The sequence below is a fragment of the Vigna umbellata genome, chromosome 1 (genome assembly GCF_029865625.1).
Source record: "Vigna umbellata cultivar VRB3 chromosome 1, Vumbellata_1.0, whole genome shotgun sequence".
NCBI lineage: Eukaryota > Viridiplantae > Streptophyta > Magnoliopsida > Fabales > Fabaceae > Vigna > Vigna umbellata.
Window position 1 is genome coordinate 4,243,731 of NC_142165.1, and position 10,897 is coordinate 4,254,627.

A 10,897-nucleotide genomic window follows, 5' to 3' on the forward strand; every position below is an offset into this window, starting at 1 on the left:
AGCTATTGAGACCTATTTAAAGGAAATCCGCGGAGTTATATATTGTCTGATTTATACAGGATTTCAATATGACAAAATAATGGGAGATCCATTACTGCTGCTGTCATATCATTGCAGGTAAACTTTGTTGGCTTTGGTGAACTACAATCAAATTAGGTTGCAACTTCTGTCGATTATCAATCAAGTGAAGCCGCCCCCTTTGAGTTATATTCATTAAACAGTTGACTGACTTATTTTGTCCACTACATGCTAATTCTTTGCTAGTTTTCAAAATCTATTATTGTAGCAAAAGTTTAATTTGTGTAACAGAAGAAACTGATAGGTCAAGAATAAATCCCGAGGAAAATGGAGTAATGGGTGTAGAATTCTCACCCTACTACTGGGTTCATTATTTTTTATGAACAGTGGTCCAAGTTTTGCAATGAAAATTGCAACTTCGGAGTTGAGTATCAAACTAGACACATCAATTGTTGTACTAAATTCAATTCTACCCAACACTGATGCATCAGAGCGTTGGGTGCTTTTGTTAGAACTAAAGCCAACAATTCACCGTTATTAATGGGCATTTTTCCGCTGACTACGTTTACAGTATTTTCCAGAGGAATGAAATGACATTTTAGCAGCTTTATCAAGTGTTTACTTGTGCATTTCCAATACTGAATGTGTAAATAAAATTCAATTCCACGTGTAATGAAGCTTTGGTTTGCATATAGTTAATTTAATTATTTCATAAATTCAATACAACTACAAATGGCATTCAAAATCGTGCATCATTTAGTTTGGTCTCTACAATTGTAATAACATCCATGCCGGACATCTGATTAAATTAAAATAACTTGAATTGATTCTTTACTAAATTCTTCATTGCTTTATTTTTGTAATGGTTTTGCAAAACTATATTACTTAAATAAATTTCATTGTAATAAATCGATGATGTGTAGCTTTTATTTTATTAGATGTTTTACAATTTTAAGTGCTTAAATAATCATCCAATCTGTCAACTTGAGAATCAGTGTCATGGAGCAAGTAAAATCTAAAGAATAAAAGGTATGCAAAAATTGAAGTACACTTATTTGAAAAGAATAATGTTTGAGAATGCGAACAAAATAATCAAGTCAACATTTACAAACCAACAGGCAAATTGACAAGATGAAAAAATATTGGCAAACACCTGGCTATGGAAAACTTAATCTACAGAAATGCAGGGTTATTCCCCCCAATAAATTCAGTAAGATGATTGCTGCGTAGGGAGATGAGGAGCAATGACGAGATAGATCTCCATAGAGTACAAAAATCTGCTTACCAATTTCACGAATGACTTAATTTACAAGGATGCAACTATGCCTCACGAACTATTATGCGATCTCACAGATGAAATTGACTGAGCAGAGACCGATGCTGTAGGGCTGCTAAGGTCTCTCTCCCCGTTTATTTCTTTTGGCTTTCCACTAAGTCTCTCCATTGCATCTTGACATATGTCGTTAAACCATTCGTCTTCTGGCAGTTCTCTGGCAAAATAATATATATTAACATAAATTCCTTTTAAATCAAAATTTTATATGAAAAGACATTTGCAGACACATTTTCCTTCATGTTAAGATAGTATGTTGATGGTGACAACATACCTGTATGGATCCATTCCTGTTGCAGAAAATGCAGACATCGCTTTTGTTATAATCTCATTGACAATTCGTTGCAAATTTCTTGACAAATACCGACCGTGCGAGGCAAAACATACGACAAACTTCATATCCAAATAGAACTGCACAACGTGATAAAAAAATTATGTGGCCACAGTAAACTTTTCTGTTCACGAGGTTCAACCATGTAAGTTTGTATCCATTGGTTTTTTCGCGTCGGCAAATCATCACAACAAATGTTTAGGCATTCAACAACGTCAATGTTGTCAATTTAATTTTTCAATAATAGAGTAGAGAGCATGGAAAATTTTCTTGAGGGGGAGGAATAGTTATTTTCAATGTGTTCTTCAATAATGGAGATGAAAGTATGACCAGAATCCAAGTGATTAGCATTGTTAAAATGGTTTCTCCATGTTTTTGATAATAGCACAGACTAATTGATATCTGTCACTTGTATAAACGAACAAATATGCATCAAATGAAAAATAATCAGTAATTATTTAGGCTCATAATGTATTTATTTTCGCGTCTTCCAATTTGTTTTGGATTATTTCTACACTTACTTTCAATTAGTTATTCAAGTATGATTCAAATAAATTAGAAAGTATTTATTATAAACTAAATTAAAATTTGGTCCCCCTTTAATTTTTTATCCACAATTTTGGCTTCACTTTTTTCTCCACGATTTTGGTTTTCCAATTTCATAAAATTGGACACTTTGGTTCGTTCCACATTTCTGCTTATGTTTATCTCTACTTTTTAAATTTTAATTAATTAAATTATCTTTTGATGGTTCTTTGAATGGATGTCTGGTTTAAGGTTCAACAGGATCAAAATAAAAGAAATATATCCAAAATGGATGTTTAGACTACAATTGCTGATTTTATTTTTTTTAAATAGATCAAAGTTGCGGAAAAAAAATAGGAGTACCGAAATCGTGGATCAGGAATTAAATAGAGACCACAATTGCAATTTAGTCTTCATTATTTAAAGTTTTTTGCAGCACTGTTTGTTAGAAAAGGCCAGACTTTGATCTATATAAAGTAATAGAAGACTTGAATCGCACATATTTATCCTAAATAAACCTCTCCTATTTAAATTGCATTTGAAGGCATCAATTTTTTGTCTGTTCTGGCAGGTAACCAAAACAAAAGAAATCTATATGGTATTATAATAAAAAAACTTCAATATCATACCTGTTGAAGACCAAGGGGACCTAACGGCCTGGGCCCTTCCTCAATATCATCCCAAAAGCTCTGGTCTTCTGAAAGCCACAACATAACAGTTTCTGTAAGTCTCATCAAGAGCAGCGTAGCAAATCTTTCCCTCCCTACAAACATATCTGCTGCTATAATGGCCATTCGGTTTAGTTTTACAAAAAGCTCCTGAACAATAAAATAATAGCCTCATCAGATACTTGAATAATATTTGTAGTATAACTCGGTAATGAAGTTAGAAGATAATTTGTAATGACTTTAGCATAAGAGAAAAGATAATTCCTATAGCAAAAGAAAAAAAAAACATTCAAAAAATCCAACGTGTATCAAACGAGTTATAAAGAATAACGGCTCTGTAATCCAAATCCAATGTAGAACAAGGCCATACAAGATATATTCGTTATAGAAATTCAATGGAGGAAAGGAAATCAATAAGAACTCCGCTTGAAAATTAAATTCACATACAGGTAATATATAGGAAGATATAAAATAATCATGTCGTCTTGGGAAAATAGGAGGTTAAATGTTTCAGTGTTCTCAGTTTACACACACACATACTGATTTATATACACTGTAAGTGTAGACATTTTTTTACACACTGCATCCGATGGAAATTCATCTTACTGCCGCATCATGTCAATAAATAGCAATCTGTCCCTTTAAAGTGAATATTAGGTACACAAATATGATTTGTTGGGCATGAATGGTAACATCAACATTTGATTTTTTCATAGATGAATTTTATTTACATTACCCTCTGAGTGAACTGCTCAATTTACAGGAACCAGATCCAATGAGTAAGATGATGTGAAAGTAAAGTGAATTCCTATGCGATGCTAGTGTAAACAAACTCACTAATATTGCATGTGTCAGAGAGGACTACGACAAATTCGATCTTTAAAATATAGAAGATAGAGATAGATATGCTGCTAGCGCCTCAAGCTTGATCATGATGTACATAAACAACATATATAGTATGATTTCTTTCGTGATTATAAAGTTGATGTGTGTGTAAGAAATGGCACAATGTTTAATCCCTTTTTGGTAGGCAGAAGGAGACATTTAACCACAAAAAGGAACACAAACAAAACAGTGAGTTCATATATTAGGACTAAGAACTTCCTTAGTCAGCCAGCTAATTAAGGTTAATACTCAATAGCAACAGACACTTCAAGAAAATTATTTCGCTCAGTACCATGATTAATTAGCTATTTCAGAATGCATACTTAGATTTCAAATAAACGAACACTTGGACATGGGACAACACATTAAAAGAATCAGAATGGAGCTTCATGTCGTAAGCAATAATCCACACGCCTGTCCTCCAGGTTTTTCCACCAAGAGATATTACACAAAACACACATGCAGCAAACCATGGGAAATAGAAAAAAAAATTCAAAGAGAAAAACTTAGTAATACACTAATTTGTAGACATTATTATTAGCTGAGATTCAATGAAAGTCATAAATTTTGTAGATCCTATTCATATTCATTTAATGAGTTCCACTTTTCATTTTGTAATTACTAATAAATTTCAAGCAATAACAGTGTCATTAGGACTCCTCAATTTGTAATTCACGTTTCCGAATAATGAGGCAGATAAGAAAATCTGTAGAAAAATATTTCACTAAAGAATTTCCAAAATACCTGAAAAATGAAAGATGGAAGCCATTCAATTTCTTCAGCATTTCCATCCATATTTATATACATGTCAGCAGTAAGATGACTATCACCTTCCTCAGTAAAAATTAGGTCCAGTGCATGTTGACGACAGAATGTATCTTTTAATCTGTCCACTGAACCAACAAGTCTTCTCCTCCATTCTCTTTGTTCAGGATGACGATTTTGTCTTTCTGAGGTTCTTCTTCGATTGTCATCATTGTAGGAAGCTTGATTTATGGGGGAAAGCTTCATAGCTGCACGTGGAAGTAGTTCATCAGCTAGTAATGAGGCATTTGCTAGCAATGCAATTTGCTGATCCTCAGTCTCAGCCATGCGTACAATTTTGTTTCCAGGCTCTTCAAAGCTCGCCTCTTCCTCCATCGATCCTGGTAATGCTTTTATGAGCGTGTTCACATAGGAGTTAAATACTTGAAACAATCCCTCCAGGGCTTGGCCTCCCAACTGCATGCTAAGCAGTGGTCCTACATCCTCAAAGAAGTCCTGTATACAGAACATCCAGCATGAAGTGAAGTAACAAAATAAATCGATTAAACCAAACAGGAAACATATATAGAACTTGGTATAAATCTAAAAAAGATTAAAATGTGCAGATGAGTATGTGTTCTGTACGAAGGCAGTTATTTCTTCAGTAAGAAGAACTACAGGAAACAGAAGATTCAACAGCACAAGACTAAGAAAATTGTAAGTATATTCACTTAAGGAATCGAAATAACAAATATTTTGTACACTTAGTTTTTGAACATCTAATCCCACTGTCCCAACCAATGCAACATCTCTGTTCAGTACTTCAGTCTAACAGGTCAAAACTGAAATTCTCACCTGGACCATCAAATTAAAGCGATGGGCACTGCTTGTAAGTTTATGTTGAAATGCTGTTGTATTACTAATGGATATACTTGAAGGCCTACTACTCTGACGACTAGCTGTAGGAGGGTATGTAAGCACCCAATCATCAGCCGCAGCCAAAGCAGCAGTACTCTCTTGAATTCGTTTCAAATTAGCATCGAGTGCTTGCTCAACACTAGGCCTAAAAAGTTTCAACAGCACGGGACAGAGGGCTAGACCACGAGCTTCCAACAATGAGCAATGACCCAACGCTATTTGGACACACTCTGCAGCAGCTCTTAAACCTCCTGCAGCTGCTGATGAAGCTAATGCATGCCTTTTCACCAGAAGAGCAAAGGCCTCTGTTTGCTTTGTAGCCCACATGACAAGTTCCGAAGTATAAGCAGGCTCCTCACCAAAAATAGCCAAAGAATCACTGGCAGCTTGAGCAACTGCAGAGAATACCAATTGGGCTAGAGCAGCAGTATATGCTCCACCATATGAGGTGCTTGATGGTCGAAGACTTTGCATATTATATTGATACCGCTGTTGATGGGCATTAAGTAGCAAGCTGTGGGCATTGGGACCATCTCCAAGTCTTTTAAGGGCGGAAACTGATGCACGTAGCTCAGCACCACGTGTGGAGGGCTGACAAGCAGCTTCAGTTAGCTGATCGGCTAGCTTTTGTCTACGTTCAGCAATGGAATTCTGTAGAGACAAAAGTATAGACGGGGTGATAGATTTCATCTCTTTAGCCTCAGAAACTACACGTTCTCCTTCATCGAGAGCAGCCAAAGCCTCTTCCACTCGCCTTTCAGCCAAGAGAACATCCAAAAGATCAGGAAACTCTACCAACCATTTGTCTAGGTCTGATATTTCCTTATCTTCAGAATCTGATGTAGCATTTGAAGAAAAACCATCAGAATTCGAAATTGATAATGCTTCGATGTGAACTCCTTCAGCTAAACCATGTATCAAGGCAGCTTGTGTCGAGAGCAGGTTTCTAATAGATGAAAGCTCCCCCTCCAAATCTGATATCTCCTTAGATGTTCTGTAATATTAATATTGCTAAGATTCAAAATATGACCCACAACATATCAGCTAAGTAACATTAGCTAAAACACATTGCAGCAGCTACTTTTATAGGTCCAAACATAGAAGGGATAAAGTATATTAAAAAGAAGAGTAAAGTAAAAACTCTAATGTACCTTCTATTTTGCATTTCTTCCACAAAACTACCTCTAATTCTAGAACATACACAAAATCCCTCCTATTTTTAAAATATGTTACGTTTAAACCCACAGTTATTATTTGCACTTTGATATCCCGATGATAGATTTTGTCACATACAAACCTCTTAGTTAAACACTACATAAAATCCCTTCCATTTCTTAAATACATTACAATAAAATTCCAGCATATTATAGTAAAATTTAAAATATTAAATCCTTAAAAGACAGGTTTTACAATATTATTAGAGTAACACATAAAAATAAACAGTAAAATAAATTATGATTTCATATTCAAAATAAAATCTTCATTTTTTTCTAACAAAATTCTATTAAAAGCCTAGTCACAAGAATAATTAATAGGATCCAATTAAACTATTGATTTAAAATTGTTCGTTAAAGAATTGAATAATAGAATTTTCATTACTTCGTTATGTTTTTTTTATTGCAATAATTTTGAAATAATTCTTGTCATTGATGATTTTTGTTTTTAATAACATTATTAAAAAAAATCATTTACTTTAATCATTCCAATGTTATCTTAACATTTTTGTATCTTTAAATATTAATAATTTAAAATTTTTATTATTGTATAGGTATTTGATTGTAATGTATATAAAATACAGGGGTGTTTGTGTAAAGTTTAAGAAATAGACTGGACAACGGATTTTGTGTAATGTCAAAATCTGTAAAAATAATATTTATCTCAATTTAATTTAAAAAGAAAAGGTTTTGTGTTTGCCTATATCAATTTATAAACTAGGAGGGGGTTTGCGGAAGTTTTTTTTAAGATAAGTGCTTTGGTTTATGAAACGTAAAATAGAAGGGAGATTGGAGTAATTTAGCAAAAAAAAAAGGTACATGAACAACTCTCTCCCCAACCAACACACCCAAACATTCAAGGAGGGAGATATTTCTCACAAACAAAATAAGAATGACCAATGTCAGATGCTAAACACCTTTTTTCCAATGATATGCTGATATAATATTTATTTGACATCACATGATGTTACAAATAAAATATTAGGACATTTTTATAATTTTTAAAGCACCATAAGATTTACACAGATTGCGTACAAACCACTGAAACCAGAATTTTCAAAACCAAACCAATTAAATTGGTAAGCAGTCCGGACAGACTTCTAAATCGAAGAATGAGAACCCCTCAAAACCATTAAAACAATGCAACCTGATTGTAGTCTGACTGGCCAAATTGGTTGAAAGATCATTTTTATTCCTCTACCACTCAAAATACTTCAGTTATGAGAGAAATAAAGGCAGAACTAGGGTGTGGTAGATGACTGTTTATTAAACACTAAAGCATTGGTGTTTATTAGTAAGTGATTTTGTTTATATAGATTATCAAGGTTTGTATGCATGCTTTGTGCAAATCTCAGTATATCAGAGGGAAATTTCAATTACAGATAGTTTAAATGGCCCAATGAATTTAGGGGCTGAAGCCACAAGTTTTACATGTGGTTGGATTTGAGCAAAAATGAAGGAGAAAAAATCCTCCACAGCAACATTACTACTGCGTGAGATCTTAATCCTTCAATAAATTTTATTAATATTTCTTATATAAATTTTGAGGTTTGAAATAATAAACATTGAAGACATGATACTTCATCATGTTAAGTTTTTTCCCCAATTAACTACCTCACCGTTCCCAAACTCCCAAACAAGAATTTTCAAAATTTTCTTTTTTCTTTTTATTTTATTTCTCATCATCCATTGCCTGAATAATTGTTTGTGTAGTTAATTGTCAATAATGTTGGACCGGTTTGCCTGTAATTATCTTTTTTTTTTAAAAAATGTGCCTTTTAAAATAAGCAGATTTATGTTTTTTTTTTTTTGTGTTTGTCTGATATTCTTATCTTAAAAATAAACAGTTTTCCGCTTTTCTTAATAAGCAAATCTTATACTGCTTCTTGAATAACTTAACTTTTCAAAAACATTTATTTTATGTTTAAACAAACTAACCCTCATATACAATGATTTTCAAGAAACAGCTGCATGTGACGATTATGCAGTTCAGAAAGACCCACTGCCTCTTTCTCTTTCTATCCACATTAACTTACTATAGTATCATTACTCAATTATACTGAATTAGAGATATATTTTAGTTTCTATAACAACATTTGTATACTTAAGTATTTAATATATGTATGCTAACATTGTTTACAAGTCTAACAAAATTTTAGTGCGATTTCAGCACCTTGAATCTCTTTCTTTATTAGTAAAAAGGACCAACTCAGTTTTCAAAATATTGATACAAACTGGCACAACTAACCGTATGAAGGCTGCATAGTTAGCATAGACACTTCGACGCATCTCCTCAGCAGATGCCTTCTTCAAGTCCACCAAATATGAGCACAATTGTTTAATTTCCTGAGGAACAAAGTAGCATTACTTAGAGCATATTTGGAACATCTGAAATCTTAGATTACAGCTGTTTTTTTTCAGAAAAAATGTTTGTGAATAAGCTGTGTTTAGGAAAGTAACTTAAATTTGAAAGAAAATCTGGAGAAATAAATTGTTCTTTTAACTTGAAAATCTGAAAGTTACATCATTTTTCAACTGTTCCATTTTTCCAGCATCATACACTCTTTTTTATATGTCAAAACTGTTTTTTTTTCATCTAAACGAACTTAATTATCATATAATCATTTTTCAACAAACTTGTAAAAACATAGAACATTCTGATTATAACCAATAATACATATAATCGATTATTATAATAATATAATTTTACAGTTGTCCCAAGCACACCCTTAATGTGAAGGTCAAGAAAAATTTTCTCTACCTGGTGGGAACTAGACGGATCCAACAAAAGGTTTCAGCACTACATATGACTAAAGCCCTGTTTGGATAAATTTTTTCCTTAAGTCTTCATAGGAGAAGAAAGTAAGAAAAATAAATCAAATAAGTTTCTCCGGCAGCTAAAACTAGCTTAAGCAGAAGCTAATTTGTAGAAGATCTCTTGTATTAGCTTCTCCAAAATATTCTTTTTAACTTGTATAAGCTAATCTCAGGATAAGGAGAAACTTTCTTCATTTTTCTACTTATTTTCTTCTCCTTCTAGTGCTTATGGAGTAGTTTGTCCAACTCTAATTGAGAAAAAATTATGCCTAAGTGGCTATCACTACATGTTGAAAGCTATTTCACAACTACATGAGCCTTAAATAGATGTTGAAGGAGACATGTATCTAAAAGCCATATAGAGCACCGATTTCAGCCAGTAAAAGGAGTCAATTACAAGTAAAAGCTATCTCAAACTGTAAAATTTATGAATAACAGGATTGACAAAGGATATCACATGTTGCCAAGGTGTGCCACATGATACTTCAATCTAAAATAAAGCTTGTCCTCCCTTGACTTCCTAGCTTTAAGGAGTGGCTTTATTTTGAATTAAAAATCAACTTAGATTTTATTGTCAAGAGAACATTAAAAGAAATGAAGCATGCAACGATGAACTTCATATCTATAAGTCTAACCAGTTGAATGATCTTCATAGGCCTCAGCACAAGAATCATTTAGGTATAGCTAATAATTAAGCTTCTATTATTGAGATAACAATAAATACTCAATTAGAGTAACATGACAGACAAGAAAAAGAAAGAGAAATCATTCACCAAATTTTCACTGTATATTACTGTCGTTTGTTTATGCTGTGGCAGAACAATGCATCTCCCCGTGAGGAGAAATTTAGCAAGCATCTATAAACTTGCGAATATAGATTTATAATTTAAACTGAGTTTTGAAAAAACGAGGTACTACGAACGAACGCAATTGAAAAGGTTTGGAGCGATCACTGAATATGCAACTAATAGGAAACGGTAAAGTGGAAAACGAAATGAACCTTATCGTTGAGCGAGCAATTGGACTGCACATAGGACTCTGCGTCGAATTTTTCAGTCTTGAAGGGATTGAGACCTTCTTCAAGCTTAGGTCCATTTTCCTTCGCACTCGCCACCGAACTTCTCGACCGAGATGTCTTCGCCGTCGCCATATCCACAGATTCCAACGGAGACGAGATCACCAACCACCGAACTTTAGGGTTCAAATTCAAACACTGGAATCCAAAACGTAGATCGATCTACGCACGAATAAGAGAGTAAGCTCACTCAGCAGCACAGAGAAGAAAAAGAAAAGGAGAAGACTCTGTTTCCGTTTCGCTTCAATTTCAATTTCAATTTCTCTGATCCCTAACAACGCGGTGAAGGCAAGAGTTAAGATTGCCCCGGAGAGAGAAGAGAGGAGAAGATTGCCAGCACACCACGCCTTATTTTTCTTTTCTTCTCTC

General features: G+C 33.6%; 1 protein-coding gene across 1 annotated transcript; it reads right to left on the reverse strand.

Moving 5' to 3' along the window:
- Window positions 1-1,048: 1,048 nt before the first annotated feature.
- EXO84B (exocyst complex component 84B) lies at window positions 1,049-10,897 on the reverse strand. Its single transcript, XM_047320999.2, has 7 exons — window positions 10,454-10,897; window positions 8,885-8,982; window positions 5,360-6,416; window positions 4,505-5,020; window positions 2,837-3,025; window positions 1,626-1,762; window positions 1,049-1,508 (listed from the first exon to the last, which is right to left on the reverse strand). The coding sequence occupies exons 1-7, from the start codon at window positions 10,601-10,603 to the stop codon at window positions 1,346-1,348; spliced, it is 2,310 nt and encodes a 769-aa protein (XP_047176955.1). The 5' UTR covers window positions 10,604-10,897; the 3' UTR covers window positions 1,049-1,345.

What these genes read in the sequence shown, in the direction of transcription:
- EXO84B (XM_047320999.2), bottom strand. Translation starts at nt 10,603, where the DNA reads ATGGCGACGGCGAAGACATCTCGGTCGAGAAGTTCGGTGGCGAGTGCG. An exon ending in GCTTTAATTTGATGGTCCAG is followed by an intron (nt 5,021 to 5,359) that starts GTGAGAATTTCA and finishes TTCTGTATACAG; the next exon opens with GACTTCTTTGAGGATGTAGG. An exon ending in GTCCCCTTGGTCTTCAACAG is followed by an intron (nt 1,763 to 2,836) that starts GTATGATATTGA and finishes CACGTTGTGCAG; the next exon opens with TTCTATTTGGATATGAAGTT.